The sequence below is a fragment of the Tachypleus tridentatus genome, chromosome 8 (genome assembly GCF_004210375.1).
Source record: "Tachypleus tridentatus isolate NWPU-2018 chromosome 8, ASM421037v1, whole genome shotgun sequence".
NCBI lineage: Eukaryota > Metazoa > Arthropoda > Merostomata > Xiphosura > Limulidae > Tachypleus > Tachypleus tridentatus.
This window is the reverse complement of record NC_134832.1, coordinates 48,911,118-48,938,043: the sequence shown is the minus strand read 5'-3', so window position 1 is coordinate 48,938,043 and position 26,926 is coordinate 48,911,118. Positions and strand designations below refer to the sequence as shown.

The 26,926-nt window shown below is 33.3% G+C and overlaps 1 protein-coding gene across 6 annotated transcripts; it reads right to left on the bottom strand.

Annotated features, from left to right (window-relative positions):
* Positions 1-4,958: 4,958 nt before the first annotated feature.
* Positions 4,959-24,774, bottom strand: LOC143222356 (fas apoptotic inhibitory molecule 1). 6 transcript variants are annotated; one of them, XM_076448791.1, is made up of 6 exons: positions 24,652-24,774; positions 21,134-21,276; positions 18,277-18,410; positions 11,782-12,004; positions 9,784-9,833; positions 4,959-8,195 (listed from the first exon to the last, which is right to left on the bottom strand). In XM_076448791.1, the coding sequence occupies exons 3-6, from the start codon at positions 18,385-18,387 to the stop codon at positions 8,046-8,048; spliced, it is 534 nt and encodes a 177-aa protein (XP_076304906.1). In that variant the 5' UTR covers positions 18,388-18,410; positions 21,134-21,276; positions 24,652-24,774; the 3' UTR covers positions 4,959-8,045. The 6 variants fall into 6 exon arrangements, with proteins under 6 accessions (XP_076304906.1, XP_076304908.1, XP_076304909.1 ...); XM_076448793.1 differs by having other exon boundaries at positions 24,748-24,766; XM_076448794.1 differs by lacking the exon at positions 24,652-24,774 and adding an exon at positions 24,393-24,507.
* Between the last annotated feature and the right edge of the window lie 2,152 nt (positions 24,775-26,926).

Genomic DNA, 26,926 nt, shown 5'->3' with positions numbered 1-26,926 from the left:
GACAGACGCGCCCCCTAGCTACGCCACTGTAAAATCGTTAGCTATGATGATAAGGCGACCTTCTTCTGCAGTGAAAAAGGACTGAATAACTTTTATAATGCTCAAAACTAACTTTCGTGCGCAAAGCCCCCAAAACATATTTATTTCAACTTAACGATTTATCTGGTTTATATTTACAAATACGAAATGTGGGTTTGTTTGCATCCTAACTTCTCCGAGTGCATTTAAACACTTTGAACTGTAAGGGATGTTATAAGGGTTTAAAAATTGAACTTAGCCCTGTTTTTATTTAATAAAGCCCGTTGGGCACTCTTACCCTATTTAGTCAATCTTGGCAGATTGAAACTTTAGACTGTTGAACATTCTGAAGAAATTCCAAGTCAAAGAGTAAAAGTTGATGGACAGTGTCTCAGAGTATCGTGCTTTTCTCAAGGTCAATAAGATGTCCAAGAGTAAACCACCCTACAAATCTCTATTTGTTGGTAGGAGGAAAGCAAGTTGCAAATGTGGTTTGTGAAGTTTTATTATAATTAAAAAAAAAAAAACTGAGTCAAAATTTATGTTCAAGTTATTAATTTGAAATAGAAAGTCGTTGTTAAACTTACGTTATTTTAATCAAATGTAAAGACACTGCCTCAGTTGACGTGTGTTTTAACTTGTACAATATATGAATGAAACGAAAGGCTTGATACAATAATCCCTTCACTATTTTATCGACTTTTAATTAGCTTCCATTTCAAGTCTTTTAGCTATGCGATTATTTACATACAATTAACTTGTTCTTACTGGTAATTAACTGTTGTATCATTAAATATGTAAAAGCGAAACGTTGTACAAAGCTAAGACAAAACCGGCTCATTTCAGTAAACATTGTATCAAGCCTTTCGTTCCATTCATATATTTTTTACAATTGTTACAAAATATACTGAACATAAAAAAATACTACAATACTGGTTTGGTTTCTTTTGAATTCGCTAGCCATCCCTAGGGAAGACAGTTAGTCATTACCACTCACCGCCAATTCTTGGGCTACCTTTTTCAGCAATATCGCCCCTACTGCTGAAAAAGTATGTTTGGTGGGACAGGGATTCGCATCCACGACCCTCAGATTGCAAGTCATGCTAGGTCAACCACAACACTCCTTAAAATAAAACACTGGAATTATAAAATAGTTTTCTTTGCTGACACAAAGTCACATAGAATATCTACCAACGTATCCAACTGCTATAACAAACTATGTTAGTTTGGAGCTACAATTTGATACACAATGACAAACAGGAAATCTGAATTTTAAAGACCTAGAAGCATTTGGAACATTAGAAGGAAGTTTAGAAGATATAACAGACTAATTTTTGGCATTTCTGTGACGATTGGCAGTCAGGTGTCCATCACGGACGAGGACACCATAGAAAACGTGCAGAGATTTTATAGATCATAAGAAAAGCTGCTTGGATAATACTATTAGTTACTGCTTTAAAACTGTTAATAACAGGTTAGTGACAACAAGAGAGTGATAAAGGAAAGCCAGTCCAACTTTTCTAGCTTTCACTGTAGAACACAAGTCAGATGACATCAATCACAGCTATTCTTCAGAGTTATGGGAAAACGATCACGGGTCTCGGATATTGTCCACTTTCCATGGAAAAAAAAAAAAGTGGACCACACATAGAAAGAAAAGTGCTTTAATGGAGAAATAAATAAGTAGATGCTGCAATATTGAAAAGAAAGGCTAAGATCGAATACCACAAATCAATCATCAATACCTTTAATACATCAGAAAGAAATATATCCTTCAGTCTTCCAGAATGAAGAAGACAAGTGCTCTATAAGATAATTAATATCCATCTTATGAAATCCTCTTATGGTAATAGATAAAAAGAACATGTTACAGTATAATTCATGGAGACAATTGGTAATAGCTCCTTCAATTGTGTATTGAGTAGCACAGTCATGGTTGGTGCATACTCGTCAACCAGTTTATTACACAACTTCTTTCCCATACAAGTAAAGCTGATGAGTAGTGATGGTATAAGCAGTCTTAAGGAATGTGACCTCTAAAGAGATAACCACAGGGCGGTAAAAATTGATCAAAGCATTAACCTCATATAAATTAGAGCAAAAACGTTTTACAGTTCCACTGCATCAGTGTGGTCATTTTCCCCTAGCATTTACTGGAGATTTAGTTGAAGAGCCTTTGTATCGTGACTTTCTCCATGTTTTTTTTTTTTTTTTTAAGTTTACTGACCTCCAAATATCCTTCATTGGATCAAAAAAGGAGGTTCCCATGAGATGAATGTGGTTCCAGTGAATGATGGCGTGACTTAATAATGGTTCTACATCTCTGCATAAATGTAGTTGGACCCAATCACTCACTGTTGTCAGTTATTGGGAAAAAGTTGGAAAAGATGTGGGTTTGTCTCTGTATTTGTCCATATAAGGAAGATGATCCTTAGTATGACTAGAGAATGATTCTGTTGGTGGGATAAAGAGATTCATCTACACTTTCACTCTAGCCATGATCCAAAGAACAAGAGCAAAACTTCACTTTGGAAGAGGGTTCATCATCTTCTTCAATGCTTGTTGATAATAAAGGAATGAAAAGAAAGATAGTCTACACAATGTGGGTCCAGCTGACACTCATAACTATTGTGATTTTGCCACTATGACAAACATGTTAGAGAACCACAAGACGTCTTTGAATGCCAAACAATGGAGAGTCTGAAATATAAGACACAGCGTTTCAAATGACACTGCACAACATTTTTTTTTTTTGGAAAAGTTTTGCTTCCTGAAACGTTTTTGCTGATTGTGGCAGGAACCTGGTGGGTATGCACAAATATAGTTTTGGTTTCACTTCATTATAAAGGAACTCTGAGAAATAGACAGTTAATTTTTTACTGGCAATAACGTATTTAATTGTGTTTATGTTCCTAATACGCTATTAAGTTCAACATAATTAAAAGTGTTTTGCTCCTGATTTTCGTTTGTATTCAATGTCCGGTGCATCATGTTGCAGTGTCCAACAGTAGTCAGCAAGCATTGACGGATTCCAGTTGCCCTGATATCGTTTTTCCATTGTAGCAATGTCCTGGTGAAACTTAAGATTTCGATGAAACGGTACGTGATGGGCAAATTTGGATGTGATTTTCATGATCAGCAGTCAAAAATCTATAAGGAACACCCAACAGTGTTCAAGAAGCAAAAACTGTGTTTTGCAGTGTAACCTACCTTTACAAAGGCAGGTGGATGTGCTGATGTAAACATGGAAATAACGACACAAACCAGCCAAGATATTCCATTTTTACAAGTAGGGACTTAATGCAAAAAGTCCACAACTCAGAGATAACAAGGAAAGCTCTGACAAATAATATCTCCTCAACATGGATAAACCCAATAATCTTAATTTATCTCCTCAACATGGATAAACCCAATAATCTTAATTTTGTTCTCTACCTTTGGAGAACCAGATAACAACTAGTCTCTTAAACGAAAATTTGTTCCTTGTTATGCATCGGTGCTCTACCCACCATGGGTATTAAAACCCAGTTCCTGGTTCCTAGTGGTATAAGTTTGCAAACATACCACAGATGGGGGACTAAATGAAAAAGGAAAATTGTTTTGAAAGATGTTTCTGATAAAGAAAGAGTGATACAGGTGGAGCTATTTGCGGTAGTCATGTACCTACAACCATCCATACACAGTTGTTCTTCCATATTTATGTTACATTTATTATTACCAATAATCCACACACAAAATTCATTACCCTGAGCCAACCTAAGAGCAAGAGGACATGTTACACTATCAAACTGAGAAAGTGTAGTTTTGTAAGATGTTTGATACTGGCACTTGGTTAAACTAACCCACAAAGAACAAGCCAACTAACCCTGAGAGAAGCCATCCCAAGAACACTACATAGATTCATGGAATGATGTGTTACAGTTATACTGTTTAACCACCAGGATTATTTCCATCTTGCCATGCATGACTAATACTAGTATGAATTTTGTATCTCAGATAAGAGATTTTACAAGCAGAGCCCTTTCTGCAAGGCCCACTCACCACATACAGGAAATTTCACTGAGGGAAATCTGTTAGAAATAGGAAGAACGAGATATTATTATAATTATTAAAAATGTTAACGTGGCAAAATATTTTACAAAAGTAAAACTGACCATGCTGTATCAACGTTCATTATAGTCACTTTTCGACACCATTACAGCTATATCTTTATAATCAATTTGTTTAACATTAGGGATTATTTTTAACACTAGTCCTTATTACACACATCATTTGGTTTCTTTGTAAAACATAACTTATTTCTGGTATTATAAAACATTTCACATCAACCAAAACTGGTCATTAAAATAATGTAATGTAATATTCAGTTTTACTGTGTGCTATTCATAAACTTTGTTGATTCAATGAACCAAGTATTTATCTTTAATTAATTATAAAATTAAATTATTGTATCTGGAGTTATTAATTTTTCTAGCAATGTTAATTCTTTCTTTAATTTCAGAGATTTAGAGATAAAGTTTCAACTTCACATTCGCCCAAAATTAGTAGATTACGGCTGCTTAATAAAAAGAAAAAATTCAAAAAAATACCTTACGATGCTATAATAAACAAATAAATAAATATGAACTCAAAACAAAATTTAAATTTAAAATTTTTTAACCAGAAATAAGAAATAAAATAGTACATAAAAATAATATGATAAAACATCACCTAACCCATAAAAATAAAAATTTTAGTTTTAATAGTTTGAAAAAAATGACCAATAAAAGCAGAAAACAAAATTAACGTTCACAGGTTTTTCAATGACATGATAATTACTTGCATGAATCTAAAGTTTCTTTTCCGAAACATTTGGACATGCTTCTTTAACGGAAGATTATTCAGGTAAAACCTTCAAGATTTTCTGCAACAGATACCTTATCATAAAAACTCCACTCTAGTGCAGTGTAAACATTTTATTCAGGGTCTTACATATGCATATATGTATATATAATTCAACACGAACCTTTTCTACATACGTGTAATAATAATACATACACTCTTTAAAAATATAACCTCCATTTCCACCATGATAAAACTACAACAACAAAAAATTGTCACAATGGCACGGCTGTGAGCTGCTAGAAATCAAGCTTAAACTAGCACATCCAATTATCTTTTTTATATTCAGCCAACACACATCTCTGTGTTCGCATCAAACCTGAAAAATGTTTATAATATTAAGGATTAGATTATAAGATAAAAGCTAATACTGTTCATCAGTTTACTTGTCCTCAAAAGCAGAACCTCTGTAAGAAATAAAAACAAATGCACCATAAATACAAAACTGACAACACTACTGATTAATCTTATACAAGTCAACAACAAAGGTATTAAAAAACAAAACAAATATTGTCTTAACTGACCAGAAATATTAAATCTGAGAAAGAAATGAGAAAAATAACTTATTTTATATATTCTCTTAGAAAGTACTTTTCTTTTTTAGTCAACGTATATGGAGAAATTTATGCAGTATAGTAACCTTCTGATTTACCTAATTTTCATTGCAAAGAAAAAATACATTAGAATTTAGTGTCACTTTTATCTAGTTGTAATAGATATTACATTTTTTTTAAAAACAACCAATAAATTTTATGTATCACTTTTCACATATATTCTATTACTTTTAATGATATGTTTTTTGGTTTTGAACAACTAAGAAATATCTACTACTTTAAGTCATAAATACTACTGAAAGTATTGAGTTTGTTCTATACTGAACATTGTTACAGCATGTTAATGTTCTTGCAATGTTGGTTTGTTAACCTGTCCCAGTAATTAAAACTTCAATAACACATACATTTAGGTAGATTTGGATAGGTGAAATTAGGGTTAAGACTCCAAACTGCCATATGAAGCTTATAACATGAGCCTCAAATAAGAACTTCCTATTACATTCACAACAAGTTAAGACAGTTGATGTTTTAAATGTTTTCAAGACGAAGATCATGGTATAATTACATACTATTGAAGATTATAACTTAAAATGCATTAACCCTTTGAGTGCATAATTAAACTGTGATGTTCTCAAAAATTCAGTTATCCACTCACTAATAAAATTTAAAGAATGTGACATCGTGAGGTAAATACATGTATTGCAGTGAAAGGCTACAAACATCAAGTTGGATCAATCATAAATCCGATCATAACATCCAAAGGGTTAAAGATATATTACTGCAATTTATTGCACGAGGTATATTTTTATACCTGTCACTTTGTACAAATATCATATAATTCATTCTCACTGAACTTAAATATTTTCCAACCTTTGTAGTTCTGCTAGCATAAAGATTTAACAAAATCACTTAGAAATTATATTTTTATAACAGTGTAAATAAAAGAGAGAGAAAAAAAAGAATTTTTATTTATGGGCTTTAGTACACTCACACAGACAAGCAAACCACCAATTCACACTATTATAAAAAATGTGAATAATGTGGGATAACTCTTAAGTGGAAAAGTAAACCAAAGAGATAAATATATTGTACAGATATATTTTAAGGCTTACAAAAAACAACTTAAAATCTCACACAACTTTTTCATGACTTCATCAAAGACTTGCCATTAAACTTCCTAATAAAACATAAAACTGTAATGCCCTCTCAAATGTCTTAGTTTTCAAAGATTAAGGTCCTATTCCCATTAACTGATTAATCACTGCACATGTTTGAAAATACTAATTCAGAGAAATGTACCAATCCTGTTTTTATTCATCCAAAACGTTTTAGAATTGCAGAATATTATTTTATTTCCTTTTCCAGGTTGTTACTAAACTGAGAACATAGAAAAAAAAATTATGTCATATAAATATTATTCATTCAAAGAAACACATTGCTTTGCAAATTGACATCTGTGAACTTCATAAGACTTACAGAATAAATGTTTTAAGTTAAACAAGACAATATCAACAAATTAAATCTTTGTTTCAGTGCATCTTGTATTTCTTAACCTAATCTAAGAACAAAAGAATGATAGTTATTATGTTATGTTACAGTGCTGTCTGCACACAAAAGCCCGTGATTTAGTTACGTATACTTGCAAACTGTAGTGTTCTGCTGTTAACCTTGTTTATGGCATACTCTTCTCCAAATAAAACAAACACACAAAAGCCATTACCACTTGAGCCCACCAATGAACAGCCTAACAGAAAAACTTGCATTAAGAAATTACTAAACATTAGTTTTACATGATGTATAACAGATTGGTGGCATCCTTAATAATGTAATGAATAATATAAAGCAGTAAATATATAGCTCGGTATTTTCTGCAGATTTTATTATAAACCAAATGTACAAAACCACATCTTTCCAGTTTAATAATGTTTACAACTACACTTATTTCTTATGTACTACAGTTTGTTTTTAATTGAAAACAAAGAATACAGAACTATATCTTCACAGTTTAACAATATTTAAAACTAACTGTTTTCTATTATTAATGATTTACTACTACTATTCAAGTACCTTAAATAAAGATTTGTGAAAGGTTTTAGTTTTGTTATATAAAATGCTGTGAAATATTTGACTAACTTAATATCATTTAGGTTTTCCCTCCTAAAGCCGACATTGTTATAAGTTATTACAACTTTTCTTCAGGAATCAGAGATGAAATATTAGTGCAATGTATATACATATTTTTAAAATTTAAATACACATACAAGATTAACGTTTATTTATACACATAGATATAAGTGATTCTCATGTCGTACTGGTTTGCTTACTAGTCTCTCAATCAACTGCTTATTCAGACTGTTTAATTGGATGAAAATAATTTTTTTACCTCTTGAAATAAAGTGCAGAAAGCAAAAAAAAATTACACCCTACTTTTCCAATGACTTCTCAGTTTGTTGTGATTAATATGTCTTGTTAATACTCAGATATCTGAAATAGCATCATAGTTTTACCATGGAGAATACATGTTAACTGACTCGAGCCACAACAAAATTATGCCACAGTATAAACATTTTCAGATCTAGAACTATGTTTCCTTCATTCAACACTCTCCGGAATTTCTACATCATTGACAAACAAGTTATGAACTATCCCTTTGCGTTTGTTTCCAGTGCTTACGGCTTTGATGTAGGCCTGATAATCTCCCACACTAAAGTGGGTTTCTGTCCCATCTTCAACAAATTCTCCCTGAAAATGAACACTGATTTATGAAAGTATAAAAACTATATACAGCATTAAAAAATATTTTTTAAAACATTTTCTGTACATAATGATCTCAATTATTATGTATTATTATTGCTTCTAAGCAACAACATCTTTTTACTAATGACTCTTAAAGCACACAGAGGGAAATCATAACCTTCAAACAAAACAAAATTAGGGTTAGTTTACAAACTTTATTCTATTACTCTAGAAGAAATACATTTCTGTAAGTTCAAGAACTTGTCAATGTTTTTCTTTGCCAAATTAATCTTATAAACATTTGGTATTTTGTAGTAAAAGTACACGTCTCTTTGACTGTGACAAATCCATTTATTATAATTATGCATTTCTATAAATTACCCCAGTTAATATTTGAATGTAGTCACACTGGGAGATAAAAATATTTTGAATAATTCCTTTTTTAAGATATTTTAGAGACATGCACAGGGGCCATATTAAAGTTCTGAAATAATAACACTATAAAGAAGGGGTATATATTAATATTACAAGTTTTTATAGTTATATATATAAAACAATTATCTATCAGAAAAAATCATTACCTTATCAACGATAACTATACATGTTGTCATTCATACACTTATCAATAAATATTTCACAGACAGTTGTGTTAGACTTACAATTATCGACACACATGAATAATATAATAACGTAAAGTAAGCAAGCTGAAACTTTCAAAGTTACTACTAAATTGGTACAAGTTTCTAAAACCCTTCAACCCTGTTCTCAGCTGAGGCAGTTGATAACTGGCTTTCTCAGAAACAAAAGCATTTGTTATTTTTTACTGAAACAAGAGAAGTGAATAAATAAATAAATTACATATAAAATAAAAGTAAAGAAATAAACATGCTAATGATGCATGTTGAAGAACTGAAGAAGCAAATATGCTATCAAAGTTCCCTTACAATTCTTGTCAACAAATTGGTTGACATGTTTTCACTCTACTTTCAGTGTACATTCAAATTACCTATAAAACCTGTTCTGTTCTGAATACCTGAGTAAAGCTATATTAATGGCCACCTGTCTAAAGCATCCCTAACTATGAGTCACTAGCACTGACTGCCACCTTTCTAAAGTCATGGCTCAGAAGTACATGATGCTTTTCACTTGACCTATAAAATTTGAAAACCTGATCTAGGTAACCAATAATGCACATGATTACATTAAATATTAAAACAATTACACCAAGTAACCTAAGGCACACAAAAGACAAGAGATTTCTTGAGAAGCCTTAATATGTTACTGGAAGTAATAAAGCAAAGAGTTTGTATGTTTGGAAAATAAAAATCAAATAAATGGGGAATAAATCTACAAATTTCAAATCCCATTCAAGAAATAAATAAATAAGTAAAAAACAAAACAAAACGCTAAGCTGACTCATCAGACAGATCCTGTTACAATCCTGGCATTCCACGCTTAAGATCCACAACTACAAATTTTAAAGTTAACAATACGTTTTAAGGAAAATCACCTGGATCAGGAAGATGGACAAATACTGCTTTGTGGTTTTATTATACAACTAAAATCTGACAAAATTCTAAGAGTATCTACTCACAGCTGTCTCAGCTTTCTGTCCATTTATCCACACATCAAGTGTATCCTTTTCTAGCATGTTGTGTATAAATATAGAACATTTTAAATGTTATTAGTAAATCAGTAGCATACAAGTATTTGTCAAATAAAAACATGTTTGATATTTTTATGTACATATACATATATAGATATCCAATCATAACTCTGTGAAATTATCATGTGATATTAAAAATAATGTTAAGGCCCTCTTTACCTGTTCAGTTTATAAAATATACAAATGTAACACATAACTTAGGAACATAATGATGATAAAAGACAACTGCATATTTCACAAAACCTTCACTTATTTGTGACCACGGTTTTACCAGTAAAGACAGTACCAGGTACAGTGTTTTTGTAAAACATACAACTATCTTTGTGTTTCTTACTAAATTTTGTAGTCATGGAGTTTCACCAAGCACTGACAGTTTCGAGTATCAATTATAATCGTTCGTATGATTGATAGACGAAGAGCAAAAACGTTTTTATGTAAACTTATAAAAGTTATTTCAAGCACTATATTAGTGCCCTAAACAGTCACACATTAATAAAAGTTATTTCAAGCACTATTATAGTGCCCTAAACAGTCACACATTAATAAAAGTTATTTCAAGCACTATTATAGTGCCCTAAACAGTCACACATTAATAAAAGTTATTTCAAGCACTATTATAATGCCCTAAACAGTCACACATTAATAAAAGTTATTTCAAGCATTATTATAGTGCCCTAAACAGTCACACATTAATAAAAGTTATTAACTATTATAGTGCCCTAAACAGTCACACATTAATAAAAGTTATTTCAAGCACTATAGTGCCCTAAACAGTCACACATTAATAAAAGTTATTTCAAGCACTATTATAGTGCCCTAAACAGTCACACATTAATAAAAGTTATTTCAAGCACTATTATAGTGCCCTAAACAGTCACACATTAATACTTTTGCACAAGTTATTCAAAAGTCTGAGAACTTCCTTTAAATTAGCCATGACCATAAACAGAAAAACCCTTTTAATTGTAAAAATATAGTGTAATGAATTGCATAGCTCGACTGTTTTTTTTTTTTTTTTAAATATAACGAATTCCAATGCACATAGTAAAATAAAAACTCTGTAAAGAAACTCCGAAAATGGAGAATTTTCATTGTCCAGATATTAAACTGCAAGGTTATAAGCAACATTGTTTCACACAATATTCATCAGAGCTGTACAAAACTACAAGTATATTTGTTGATTTAAACAAAATGTTCAGATCTGATTTATTAAAGCACACAAGTTTCTATCATATTTATGACTCGCCTGAAGTTTAACATTAAGAAGACCAATTAACAAACTACTTTTAATTATGAGCCGTGTAAAGGCACATTCTGTAAACATCATTATACACAAGTTGCTAAGCAACAGCAATTAGCTACAGGGGAAAAGTTCAATAACGTGGTTACTATGGAAAGCTTACTGACCATACGGCTTATACTTGTAATTCTACTCTTAACAAAACCAAAGGCATGTCCAAACACACACAACTTGAAATATGAGGAAAGTTAATTTATCATAAATTTTGAAAGTTACGAGTTGTATGATTTAAAACAAATGAGATAAGAACAGAATTTCAACATTTCTCACCCACACACACACTGACAGACATACATGTGTGTGTGCAAGGACAAGGATATTACTCATTTTCTTTTACGTGCTGTAAGAATAAGAAACAGAAAACAATTTAAATAATATATTCTTAAGTCACTTGACATGTACGATAACGTCTTTCCATGAAGTAAATTTTCACTCTGCATTTTCAGTTCATAATTACAAATTAAAACTATGAATTTTAATATTGCTACAATGCACTTTAATGCATCAAATTCCAATAAATAGGAAAATATTATTGATAACTGAAATGTCAATGGTGTTTTGTATATTCACCTAAACAAACAAATCTCAATTAGTTTCTCAAAAACTAAGATGTTCGTTCAACTTACCTAGGACAATACGGGTGGGTTCTCCCATAATTTGTACCAACCAAGTTTTCATAACCTTAGATTGGTTTTCCCTGAATTTTTCTAATAGTTTTCCATTTACACTAAGACTGTATTCATAAGTGAAGCCACCGATAGCTTGGATTGAGATAACACACTTAGCTTTTCCTATTTCAAAACTTTCAGATCCAACCAGCTTAAACATCCAGTCTTTTTTTAAAATTTCCTACAAGAATATACATAAATAAAGTTAGAGTAGGCTCACAGCTGTTTCATAATTATACTTAAAATATGTTCAGTCAGTGTAACACAACTTCTGTCACACATCAGTGTCAAATTTAGGTAGGGGCTATAGGGGGCTTAGCCCCAGAGCCCATGGTCTTAACGATGGACCACTGATAATTTTATTCTACGTAAAATTTCATGGGATACAGGACCCACAAAAATTATTAGACTCTGGGCCCATACAACTTGAAATTCATCATTGCCACACATAACAGTACCACACAAAAATAAAGGTAGGGGGCCCATTCAGACTGACCCCCCCCCCATCAATGGTTGCAAAGATGTAAGCCAAGGTGTAAAAACCAATAACTCAGGAGAGATTGTCCCAGGCCCTAAAATTTCTGAGGGTGGTACTATATTTAAACATGTACCAAGGGTGGTACTATATTTAAATATGTACCAGATGCATGATATAAAACAATATTACTGTTTTTATCATTTATAGTCTCTTGCAAAAGTCAACTGTGCATAAAACTAATTTACTTTAAAAGTTATAATTTTCCTGTAGTGAAAATTTACTTCCAATAGGTAATTACCCCCTCTCACAAGATTAACTATTCTTGTTCGGTGTGCCCTCTATATGTGAACTTTTTCTTTATGTATATCCTGAGCTTTCCACCTGTTGGAACTGAAAAATTACAACATATCTCTTATGTAAACCATCATGCATCACCTCTTAACCAATAAGATCATGAGTTTCTCATGCAATGCAAGTGTCTCCCTCTACACTCTATTTCCAAATTATCACTTCAAAGTCTGGCAGATGTCAGCACCAGAAGAGAGGAAAGCAAGTACCTATTGGAAAGATATTTTCAGCATTAGAAAATTATAACTTCTGACGTGGTATTCACATCCTCTCAGAAAATGAGTTAAAATCCTCAACTGATAAGGAGGAGAGACCAGGGAAAAACATAAGTACCCTCAAATCATCTGAAGAATACCCCTAACAATGACAGAAATAGACCTGAAGGTCAGAAGAGTGGAACCACACCACTTCTGAGCGAGGTATATTCTTTGCCCGTATGTAGAGTACGTAGTACACAGAGGCTGAAATTGTGAAGTGTAACGTGGCTAGAGTACAGCAGACTGCACTCTGTTAGTCAATTACATCCAAACCTTATCATGAGGTACCAGCATCCACACAAGGGTAGAATGAGGATCCACTCTCTTCACCTCATACTAAAGAAATGAGGATTAAGATCTGCACTGATTTCTGGGCATTGCTCAAAGATCATCACCAATCTATCTACGGTGGTTGTGTAAATGTTATAAGGTGACCACATCACTTATTTAAGGAATGTCATCACTAGAGACAGTGCAATGGGTGACCACATAAACCTGTTTTCAAAAGCAGACCATACCTAGTTATTTGCTTGAGGCATGACAAGAATGGGCAGCAAATCCTTCTGCTTTACCCATGTAGTTCATGGGTGGTACTGTCCGGAACAGACTGTTTTCAAAAGCAAATATTGTGAAGTAATTAACCATTAAGTAATGTTGTGGAACACCAACTCCCAGAGGTGAGTGTGTGGAGCCTTGGATGAGAGCATGCAAGTCAATATGGCTTATTGTATGGATTCAGAGACAAAGAAAAGCAGGATAAGAAAAAAAACAAAAGAATGAATAAACTTTGCCAGTTAAAGTCACACCAAAGTTTGAAGAACAGCCACAGGTGGTAAATGAAATCCAGACAAGGAGAAAACCACAAGATGATGTACAAGAACTGGTCCACATGTCAGAATGCAAAATATCCTACACTGGATGATGAAAACAAGAAACAAGTGAACCAATAAGGTGAGAGGCTAGATGAAAAAGAATGACTGAAAAAAGTCTTGGAGGAAGAACAGGCCATTTGACCAAAAGGTAGACCCAACTGGTAAAGGGTGAGGGTAAAATCATAAAGGAATAATGATTGCCAAGGGATAAAGTGCCTGTATCACGTATCCTGGGAAAAGAAAAGGAGGAACAGCCCTCCTGAGCTGCTGAGGTCAATGGGAGGAGAAATGAACCACATAAAGGAAAGACAGTTAGAGGTAGAAGGACACAAGAAATAGCAAACAAACCTGACCCGTGATGTACACAGGCTAAAAGAAGTAATTATGGCAATGACTGTAGGTCAACAGCAATAAAAAAAATAAACCTTCAGGGAAAGGTGATACACAGTACATGAGGTTAAGATCTCCAACAGGTGTTTAGAAATGTCATGTAATGCCACCTTAACATACCATTCAGATGGCCAAAATCGTCGTTTGGGACGAAGAACCAATAATGGCATGTGGAAGCTGGAGAGTATTGGGGACTCAAAATAATTTCTTGTCTCAAGTATCAAAAGGTAGTCTGAAAAGCTGCCTTATGCAGGGCAATTGTGGAAGATGCAAAGCTGTTGCAAAAGAGCCAGGTTAAAAAGAAATTATGGTTAGCATTTCTGATTGAAGTGGACTGAACCTCCTCTCATGCACCATTGCCAAAATTTGTGCCATTTCCATTAATAAATGCCCATCATGTGATTAAACAAAGCTTGAAACAGATACTTAGCAACCATGGAAATTAAACCCTGATGCTATGTGAAGGACTGCATAACCTCCATACCTGAAGTTTGAGCTTCTGGATAGCTGGCTTATGATATCAGATCATGACTGCCTCCATAGAAATGACCAAAGAGGGAGTGAAAGAGTTGGACACTACTGAAGGTACCACAGAAGTACAAACTAGAGTTTAACTGCCTACCATAGAGCTCTGATGTACAATTATTTATTTTCAGGCATCTTGTGTGATACTTATTTGAGACCGTATAATTATTAAACTTTAGCCGACAAGGCAGAGAAATCTGCTGCTATCATTTATTTGAGAGAAATCTTGGCCACTTTGCATCTCCCGTGAATTTGCAAGTGAATGTAGCTCACATTAGTCATTGTGGGCAAGCAAGTGCAGGCTAGTCTGTTTAATTATAACACTCTGTGACCTGTCAAGAGCCATACTGTAAAGCAGCATATAGAATTTAGCCTATTTTAAACTTAAAGTAGAAGCATTTCCATTGAATGTAAGGGAAACTGGCAAGCGACCAATCCAAAACTAGCCAATTTGTTTAAATGGTTGAAAAAATAACATCACAGCATATTTATTTTATCATCAGTTAAGATTCAATTTAAAAAAGTGTGTACAAGTTTTTTTTTACCTCCTTGCCTTTTGATAGCCAACAGTCTGACAGATCAAGGCTCAAGGTAGAGAGGAAAAAAAACCCTCCATTTTCCACTCTGTATTATTATTCAGGATCCAATTACTATTTGGAACTGAATAGTACCAGGCCCTATTAACTGGACCAAACAATGAATTGGAACAATACATAGCTAATACCTTGGGTAATATATAAGTAGTGGGAAGGCCTACAGTTGTAATCCCATCCTGAAGAAATGCATCTATTGCCAAAGCCCAAAGGTGAGATATTGGAGACCAAATTACCAGTAGCTGGGTGTTCCAATGAGCACCCAACCTACCAATCATCTATGTCTCAACGTTAGAGCAAATCTAACAGAAAAACCTCACAATGCATTGCCTATTCTATTGGGAGAATCTGATCAAGTCAAGACAATTGAGCTGTTACCAAAGTCACTGCCTGTGGAGTATGGTAAGCTAGTAGGGTGATATGACAGGAACAGTCCTAAGAAAGAAGATTCAGGGTTAAAAAAGAGCCCTGGACCAAGTGCCCTCTTGATAAGAAATTCAAGACATCACCATAGAATTGTCAGGATGAAGACTGACGAATTTCCTCTTATTTAACTCAGACTCTAAGACAACTTTTAAACAGCAAGAATGTCTAAAACTATTATATGGGGAATTTTCATTATCTACGCATAAACTCTGGAACTCTTGATCACCGAGATATGCATTTCATCCATGAAGTGAGGCACCTGTTAAGAGAGAGCTTTCTTGACAAGGTGGTAGCAGAGAAACCCATATCAAAGTATTGTTCCACTTTAACTACCCCTTGAGATCGAAGAGAATGATACCATTTATGGAAACTGGCAAATCACTCTTCATGACCCATTGGTCACATAAAGACCACTGAAGAGATTCCTTATCCCATAGTAATGAGAGAATTGAATGACATAGTCAAAGAGAAAGGACCATTTTGACCATTTGTACAGCTTGTAGTTGGATGGAATCAGCTAAGCTTGACTGAGATACATGATGAAAAATACTTAGAAAGATGATGTATTGTGAGAACAGATGACTGATAATGTCTTGGTTGTGTCTGAAAGTAGAGTCTGGGTGTGACATTCTGCCAACTGACAAGATGGTCTCAGCAGCAGCCAGTCATCCATAGAATGGTGTATGCACAGACCTAGGGAAAGGAGATGAAGAGAAAAGACTTGTATGGTTTGGCAGAACCCATATGGTGTTCACATTAGTCAAGAGGTCAGAGTCCTGAAATGCATCACTTGGTCCTTGTGCATGAAACAGATATTGTGGTGGGAAACTACCACTATGGAAATGTACAAAGAGAAGTGAGCAACATCTAACATGGGCATCTATAATCTTAGAAAAAAAAACAAAACAAACTACCTCACAATGAGGAATTACTCCCTTGTGAACCTTAGAGGATTTTGGAAAATGATATAGACAAGAAAAACTGATGACTGGATGCCAATCTCCTGTCTTCTTTGACTCAACAAACAGATGGGAATAAAATGCTGGATGAGCTGGCATGACTCTCTCCCTGTCTCCAGACCAACAAAACTCTGATAACCATAGAATGAAATTCTAAAATCCAAGAATTTGCAGAAATATACACACTGGGTGGATAATGGTGGTGAAGATGTGAACTGAATGATTAATTCTGACTCAAGAACATATAGTGTCCACAGATTCATGGTTAAGGTTTACCACACATTTATGTATTCCCAGATCTGAGCCCCCACAGACCCTGAAGGCATATAATCAACAACATCACTGCAAGCGTTCCGAACGAGCAGTGAAACCACTAGATATGGACAGAATCTATTCTGGATACCACTGTACCAAAAGGCTAATGTCAGGGGTTGGGACAGTTGAATAGAAGCAGAACAACAAGGATGAGTTTAGAAGTGGACAATCGTACCAATGTGCATTCTAACAACAACCTCAACTTAACACAAATGAACTCTGTGATCCTTAAAGTCTGCCAACAAAGTTTGGAGGGATAATAAATAACTTGGCACTGTATATAGGGTGAGACAAATAGAAAGTTGTGATCTCTTCAGGTTAGCTACAGACTCCACTCTAAAGCCCCAAATTTCCAGGAGCAGCTATATTCTTTGAAAGTTGGAACATACTTCCATCTGGCAGCAACAGGCTAAATCACATAAATCCAACATAAATAGTGAACAAGGCATAACCGTTTCTTCACATAAGTAGGTAGTAAACTTCTCTGCATGAATCACAGTATCAGTGGATGTAAGGAGAACTAAGTATTTGTTTCCAGATCTCTCATCTATGTTCAAAATCAACTGGGAAAAGACCCAAAACATAACACACTGAAAGAAAAGGGACCTAAAGCAGCTGATCCCAAAGGGGCCTCCTGAGAAGCCAACAGAATATAGGAAGGTGCAGGAAAAATGTGCATTCTCTCCAAATGTCAAAGATAACCCTCAATTACAGCCTAAGAGCCCCCTGTGGGAACACCAATGAATCAAATATGTCCATCATAAGAAAATGAATCACAGCCGATTTCTTGTATTTTTCAATGATTCACATCAGCTACAACAGTTCAGGTTAATTAATGCTGCAGGTTAGGATACTTATAAAAAGTTTACACAAACAAGTTACAAACATGACAGTCACCTAACCCTGTCAGCTTTCTGTTCCTTTAACTTAGAGGTCACTTTGCAAACAAAAAAAACTTGTAACTGACCCTTTTATTAGTACAGTAATTGTTGATTGAAACATAAAACTACAGCTAAAAATAATGTTTGTACAATATATTAAATATAGAGTGCAACATTAAAATATTTGAATAATTTTAATCACTTAATATTAGAACAATGATACAACTTTCTTTAAACTCATAAATATTTTTTTCACAAGGTCTTTGTTTTTTTCAATGATTCTTTACATTTCCAACACTTAAAAACACATACAAATCAAAGTGTGAACAAGAAGCAAAATTATGACATGGTGAACAAAGAAAACTGACAGTTGAAAAAACAAACTAACAACTGGTTATAGAGAACTCACCTTTCCATCCACTCTAATAACTCTTTTTCCAGAGAGTGTTCCATGTTCAAGTTCAATTCTGTGGTTCTTGTCACTCAGGGGAACATCCCAGATAGCCACTATGTCGGCCATAATCAGGCTTTTGGTTTGTCACGCTATGCACAAACAAGGATTAAGTTTACATCTAATGTACTTATTACACTATGTAACACAAATTTTATTCCTGGATAGTATGTGTTATTTCTTAGTTACTTGTGTTGTAAAAGTACAGAAAATGGTCATTATTCTCTTCAAACTTTGCTTTTGTGACCTGGATAATGAAATTTAGAAATTAACCTATTTTCTATTTTAAAATGAGAAAATTTGCACATTTTCATTTACATAATGTCTGAATAAAACAACATATGAATCAAGACTTACATGTATTTATACTAAAGTTATACAAAAATGTTTAGAAGTGAGTAGTTTTTCGAGATTTGCTACTGTAATGTAAACCACTTTCACGTATCAGCCCCCAAATATAGTCTCCCATCATGTTTTTGTTATAAGCTCCCAGGTCACAAAAGCAAAGTTTGAAGAGAAAAATAAGTCTCTTCCATTTACTTTAGGCATAAACAATTGGGAAATAACACTTTCTGTCCAGGAACAAGAAGTAGTAAACATTTTGTTACATAGTGTTATAATAAATATTGTGTTACAGAGTGTTATAATAAACATTGTGTTACATAGTGTTATAATAAACATTGTGTTACATAGTGTTATAATAAACATTGTGTTACAGAGTGTTATAATAAACATTGTGTTACAAAGTGTTATAATAAACATTGTGTTACAGTGTTATAATAAACATTGTGTTACAGTGTTATAATAAACATTGTGTTACAAAGTGTTATATATTTATTAGTGCTGCACAGAAATCTACTTTAATATTTTTTGTGACTTTCAAGATATTCTGTCCCCTATAAATGTTTAACAGTTACTAGTTGATCTAAAAACACTGTGACAAGTTGATACAGTTTTAATTTTACTATTTTAAGTTGGTTTCCTTGGTGAGTACATTTAAATGAATAGGATGCATTTCTCCAGTATTCTAAAACCACTATCCTTAATGAAAAATCAGTGATTTTCAAACAGCAGAAGACTATATGTAATAAAATTAACATTGAATATCAAAAGAGACAACATTATGTTTATGTATTTGTTATGAAAAGTAAGAAAATTAACTCATATTAAGCACAAAGAAATTGGAGTTATAAAAACTTGAGGCATCTCTATAAACATTGTAGTAGTCCAATGTGAACAGGTAAAACACACACAATATCAGACCATCTAGGCTGTCCTTATTTTGCAGAAAACCCCTTCTTAGTCTCCCATAAAGTGGTGGTTTCTACCAGTGTGATGGCAACTCCTTCTATAATCTAAGTACCCTAGAACCTAGCCTAACATGTTTAAATCTGAAACTTCCTGTTACCTTCAGAATAAAGCAACAACCTATTGGAGCCCTGGATAACCTTGTCTACTCTAGTATGATGACCTCTTACCCTTCTACTCCAGTAAGATGACCTCTTACCCTTCTACTCCAGTAAGATGACCTCTTACCCTTCTACTCCAGTAAGATGACCTCTTACTCTTATTTTCTCGTGACAAGAAATCTCACCTATCTCCAGATTCCTTCCCTTTCTAAATTCATCCCTGTAGACCACTTTTGAATTATTTCCAAAATTTAAATATCCCTCCTTAGATAAGGAGGCCACAACTGGAAAAGGTATTTTCCTTGTGAGACCCATTTGGTGATGCATAAAGAACCTCTCTCTACTTGTAATTAGTGTGTCAATAAATACACTCTTAAATTTCACTAGTTTTACCACTTGCAACATAGCACTGCTTCAGTGGCTCAAGTGACTTATTCACCACTATGCCAAGGTTTGTTTGTATTCAGGTGGTAGTCAAGTAGGTTTCCAACTATACTAAATGTTTACAATAATTAACATAACACTTAGTCACAAATCAATCAACAATAACCTCCTTAGTACCATACGTTTATAATAATTAATGTAACACTAAGTCACAAATTGATCAACAATGAACTCCTTAAGTACAATATGTTTATAATAATTAATGTAACACTAAGTCACAAATTGATCAACAATGACCTCCTAAGTACTAAGTATTGATCAACAATAACCTTCTTAGTGTTACATGTTTAATTAATGTAACACTAAGTCACAAATTGATCAACAATGACCTCCTAAGTACAATATGCTTATAATAATTAATATAACACTAAGTCACAAATTGATCAACAATAACCTTAGTACCATACGTTTATAATAATTAATGTAACACTAAGTACCTTCTTAGTGTTACATGTTTACAATAATTAATGTAACACTAAGTCACAAATTGATCAATAATAATTAATGTAACACTAAGTCACAAATTGATCAACAATAACCTTCTTAGTGTTACATATTTACAATAATTAACACTATGTCACAAGCCAGTCAGTCATAAATGCTTTGTATAAAACATGCAACTATTGAGTCATATTATAAGCTTAGGTAAGAGGACTGCACCAACTGAAAATAGAAAACCTAGTAATGATGTTGAGAAACCCACTTGAAGTAAACATTTACCTCAGGATGGCTGGTACAGGTATTAAAACTTTTACCAAAATAAAGCAGGTAACAGCATTTCAACTTTCTTAGGTCATCTTCAGGTTAACAGGTTGAAACCTGGTTAAAAATACAAATACTCATGCTAACCATCCTGAGATACAAGATAACCTGCTGTTATCAAAACTCATGTGTGGATAGCATTATAATAAGTGTGATATGAAATGATAAGAAACTAATAATACACATTGTGTAATAATTACCAATAGAAGCCTGCATCTGAAGGTAGAAATAATGGTGAATAAGCTCCTCAGACTAGAATTTTCCCAGTAAGATAGATAGGCCTATAATGGTCCTAGAGTAACATTAGCAATTCTCTGTTCCTTGGCAGCTGCTCACCGTCTTACTAAAGATAACAAACTCACAAATCTGATATTCGATCTTCTTTAAAACTTTGTGAGAAAAGCATCGTTCAGCTTTGGTGTTTTATTATTAATATATTTTTACTTACCACAAAAAGTTTAATATGAAGGAATTCATATAAGTATATTTAGAAATATCACAAACCAAGTAACACAGAAACAGCTGGCAAAAGATAAGGATTACAAATATGGTCTTGCCAAAATTTCATAGTGAAAAAACATATGTAAGTGAAATAGTTACAAGTGCCATTATTGTATCAACAATTAAATGTAGTTTACAGTTCTCATTGGAACACACTCATTTCTGTTGCAAGTTAAACTGGTTTTGTCACTTGAAGGTAATTTATACTATAAAATAAATGTTAACCAGTAGCTACAATACTTGTTGCATCATATAAATAAACTACTGACAACATAATTTTTCTAACTTTATGAGATTAAAACTCATCCTCAAAGATATGAGGCTAATAAAATAGATTGTATACATGCATTTATACTAACGTCATACAAAAACGTCTAGAAGTGAGTAGTTTTTCGAGATTTGCAACTATAATGTAAATCACTTTCACGTATCAGCCCCTAAATATAGTCTCCCATCATGTTTTTGTTATATGCTCCCAGGTCACAAAAGCAAAGTTTAAAAAGAAAAATAGGTCTTTTCCATTCACTTTAAACATAAGCAATTGGGAAATAACACTTTCTGTCCAGGAACAAGAAAAAGCAAAAATCTTGTTACATAGTGTTATAGGTACATCTTAGATAGAAATAACCTTAAAGGTGTTATGACAAAAAATAGTTTGGTGTTGATCAGTTTCTTATGCCATCCAAGCAACACACTGTTGCCAGTAGTTGGGCATGTAGGGTTTTAGGTGATTTTAAATTTCCAGTTTGCCTATGAAGAAATGTCCACCTTTCAAATGAACTTCCCCTTGGTGTAACCTCCCAGGGAAGGTTCTGTTCTTTCAGTGTACCTCCTCTGGGATCTAAACATCCACCCATATGTTTGCTGTGTGTGGTAACCCTGGGAAGGAGAGAATCTTGGTGGTTGAGAGGTACAACCCTAACACACTACTTTGGCCTTGAATTCCTGTAGATGGACAGCTTTGGAGCATCCCTCCTTCCTACGGGGTGAAATGGCTGATACACTTTGGCTAGGGTCAACCAAGTACCAGTATTGGATGTTCTAAATGGATATTGTAGACATTATGTGAAATGGTGGTGTTTAAGCATAGTGATAACAAGACCATGGTATTTCTGAAATGTTTGGCACTGTAGTGCATCCCATCACAGAGTTCCCTCCATGGAGGTTGGGGTAGTGGGCACCAAAATGTTCTTACTTTATTATGTATATGTTGATTAATAGTGTCAATGTATCTTTTCTTCTTTGTTTTTCACATTTAAAAAATGAGAATGACAGGACCAAGTGACTTAAACATAAATTTTGGTAGGGTAGAAGTCATCTTTAACAAAGTTTTATTTTTCTAACAGGGTGCTTGTCCTTTGGAATTGGTTACTTTCAGATATTGTGAAGACAGTGAGTTTAAGAGCAGACTTAGTAGCTACTTAAATAAGAGCTGGCTGTCAATATTTTTAAAAAACAGTTAATGGATAGCATTGCCTAGATAGACCAACAAACAAGCCTCTTATTGCCCTTAAATTTTATGCTATATTTGTGGCAACAAATAAGAATTCCAATGAAAGCATTTTGTTCAAGACAAAGAGAGTATTAATTTTACAGGTGTGAAAAGCCAACTTTTGTGGACCCCAGTTTGTGATCCACTGTCTTACACATTTGCTACAACCTACAAAAATATGGATTTCAATAAAATTAGAATTATTAGAAATTATCTTGATTTGCAAAAAAAATATATATATACAGCTGAATAATATTGTATGCATACATTCAGTACTTTTCTCATTGTACTGTAGTAATATAAAACTTGTACCTCTAGTTATTCTAAATTCAATGTAGATTGTACTAATCATTAAAACTGAAGACAACATGCATCTTAACTTAAAGTATAATATATATCTAGCATTGTGCACCACAGATAGCCTACTTGCTTTGTGCCATAAAAGACCAAACCAACCAACTATATATATATTATATATATATATATACTTATTTAACTTTTTCTTCCTGTTCCAGTAGCAACAACACTATTCCATCTTTTAATTATTTTTGATAATTAAACCTATTGTCACGTGTGACTTGAGTAATACTAGCAATCCTAGGATAACACTTTACTGTTTTTGTATTACTTTGTTAAAATAATATAAATTATTATTACAAGTTCAGATATACTTTAGTCCAGTAACAAATATGAAAAGAGCTGACAATACAAAACATTTTATTTAAAAGGTTTGAACGTTTTGGAATATAGTTATTCTCATAATAATATAGCAAAGATATTTACTAATTAGGGGTTAGAAATACAGCGTCTTTGTAACATGTTTTCAGATTTTCCTGAGAATGGAATAAATGAATTCTGAAACGTTCAAAACTTGTACATACAATGTTTTGTGTTTTGTTACAACCATCTTCATCTTTACTCCTATAAAAAAAAAGGTTCCTTCTTTTTCTGGGAAATTTTCCTTTTTTTTAAATTATTGCTTTTCGATCATAAAAATCAATTACAAGGATTTCTGAATAAAATAAATAAGATTAACACACTTGATTAATTTTTCACATTTTCTCTGATATAAAATAATAAATTCTATATCGTTTTGATACAGAAATGAAACAAAGATTTCTGTTTGACATGGAAATTTGACAAGTAACGATCCTTAAAAAAACAGAACCTCCTCTTTTCTTCTCCGAAAATTCCAGACACTATACTTGAAAGTGAATTGAAAGTAAAATCGGTTATGGTGTACCTTGTTTATTTTTAAACTATTTGAGCTGCAACAGTTTTCTGAACTTGCCATACATCTATTTACACAGTTTACAGCATAAATAAGAGCCCTCTAATTTCTATAAAGATATTTAAGTATAATTTTACTTAAACTTTGAAATTCATCTCAAAATTAAAGACGTAAAGCGTTTGATACGAGGCTTAGTCGTACTTACAGTAGTTTATTAATTACAATAATTACTTACAAATTACACTGTGTAAAGTTATTACTGGCAGTGAAATTATGGAAATGAAATTCGAAACTACACAGCACAAGGTGAGTTTCTAAATTCTAGTAGTAGTAGTAAATCGGATTTTGTATAACTGAAGTTAAAAACAACATAAATTATAATAAAGACAAACTTAAAATGAAAGTTACCTTTCAAGTTTCATAATGAAAAAGAAAACACTAGAGCTATATGTATTCCACTTTTTACCCTTTTTGTATTAAAATCAATTGCCTACCGTTGCAGATTTCATTCCTGTCTTTCCTTATTTTAATTTATCCGTTGTATAAAACTCCAGTTATCACAATCGATTTTGCAACAGCAAAAATCCTACCTGTGCTTGTTACAACGCGTGCGCATAAAGCAAAGTATTTTTTTCTTATTGACAAGCTGAATCGATGTAGTTCAGACATAAAATGTACATGTTTCGAAAATAACTGTGACTTTATTACAGTCAAACTGTGGTTCCTTCTTGTATCTCACGGTTCAGGTGGTTAAGACACTCGACTCGTAATCTGATGGTTGCGAGTTCGAATCACCCTTCCCCCAAACATGCTCGCCCTTTCAGCCGTGGGTGCGTTATAATGTGACAGTCAATTCCATTATTCGTTGGTAAAAAGAGTAGCCCAAAAGTTGGCGGTGGGTGGTGATGACTAGTTGCCTTCCCTCTAGTCTTACACTGCAAAATTAGGGACGGCTAGCGCAGATAGCCCTCGAGTAGCTTTGCGCGAAATTCAAACTAAATCTAAACTTAATCTTGTATCTCATTTAACGAACTAACTTTTCATCAAATGTGAACATAAATTTATGCGTTTTTCTTTGTTGTAAAATTGTTGAAGTATAGTTAGAATAATTGGAAGTGGCTCTATATGTATTTACGTTATTTACTAACAACAAAAATCTACTTTTATTAAAATGCAATCGCAAGCTCAGTTTTATTTTCTGGGTTTCAAAATATTTCAGAGAATAGTTGCTAGATAGTATCAATTTCGTTTTAGTGCAAACCTCTTTTTTATATATGATCCAATTTACATTTAAGGGATATGCCAAGCAGTGATAAGTGACTTTACATTTTTATCTGCAGTATATAAGTATATAATTTTAAATTTAATAAATCGTCAAATATTTCAGAGCAGAGAGCATTTTATCAGTTACGATAAGTTTATTTCCTATAGTGCAATATTATCATATGGCACAAATTTTCCTCAAGAGTGTAAGATATGTTCACAAAATAATAGGAGATATGTCAAGTTACTTACCATAAGGGACAGTCGCTCTCACTGGAGAGTTAGTTCTAAAGTTGTTTTAACTTATTTTGTTAAGAACTTCAGGTCCTGTTCCAGACTGAATAAAAGTCATGTTACATATTTAAGTGACTGGTCGTTCCTAATGAAACATACGATGGGTCATATCCTAAAGAGATTACCTGATTGCTGGTGGAAAAATTTACTGTTTAACTTTATATAATAAAATGACTTTGCAGCTATCTTTCTCATGGGAAGACAAAAAATAATGCTGTTCTAGGTGAATGACACAGAACAATAAATAGTTAGAGTAAAAGGAACTTAAAGATCTTTTTGACAAATGTATTATATTTCAGTTGCACATTCCTGAACAAATAGATTGTGAAAAAATTCTATATTCATATAAGGTATATGTAGATATCATATCTATTCATATCAGATACATTTTTACTTCAAGTGGGTTTCCCGTCATCACGGAATATAAACGATATTATGCATCTGTAAGTGTCACAGTTTTCACATGTTACAGAAGAGGTGTTATTGTTATTTATTCTATATATGGAAATATATAGGGCTTGTCAGTTACAGTGCGACTCATTCAAATAATATAAAACTGACAAGTGTGTAGAGAGGTAAGCTAGTGAAATATTATTAACTCATAGTGTGCAATTCTGAGGCAGCTCTCGACGAACACTGTAGAATGCATAGCATTGTTGTAAGCAATTTAAAAACAAAGTCGAGAAGACAGGTTAACGCTTTTGATAAGTTACGTACAAACAGTTTGGTTTGAATTTCGCGCAAAGCTACACGAGGGCTATCTGTGCTAGCCCTCCCTAATTTAGCAGTGTAAAACTAGAGGGTAGGCAGCTAGACATCACCACCCACCGCCAACTCTTGGGCTACTCTTTTACCAACGGATAGTAGGATTGATTGTTACATTACAATGCTTTTACGGCATGTTTGGTGGGACGTGGATTTGAACCTGCGATCCTCAGATTACGAGTCGAGTGCCTTAACCACCTGGCCATGCTGGGCCACGTATAGACAGACCAACTACATCTACCAAACCCATTTCTGAAGTCAGCCACGTTATAGTTGAAAAAGACACATACGTACACATGGGTGCAGCAGTGCATGTTATGTTACCTGGTGTCTGTATTTGCAGATTTTACAGTTTGTAAAACTTTTTTTGAAAACTCTGCAAATGTCTCCTTAAAAACTGTATTATGTTCAAGCACTGAAATCACGTGTAGTGTACCATAGAAAACC

Excerpts from the sequence above, each read along its gene's own strand:
- LOC143222356 (XM_076448791.1), bottom strand. The coding sequence starts at position 18,387 with ATGGCCGACATAGTGGCTATCTGGGATGTTCCCCTGAGTGACAAGAAC. Across the intron at positions 9,834-11,781 it reads ACCCACCCGTATTGTCCTAG|AAAAGGATACACTTGATGTG; the intron begins GTAAGTTGAACG and ends ACAACATGCTAG. Across the intron at positions 8,196-9,783 it reads GACAGAAAGCTGAGACAGCT|GGAGAATTTGTTGAAGATGG; the intron begins GTGAGTAGATAC and ends GTTCATTTTCAG.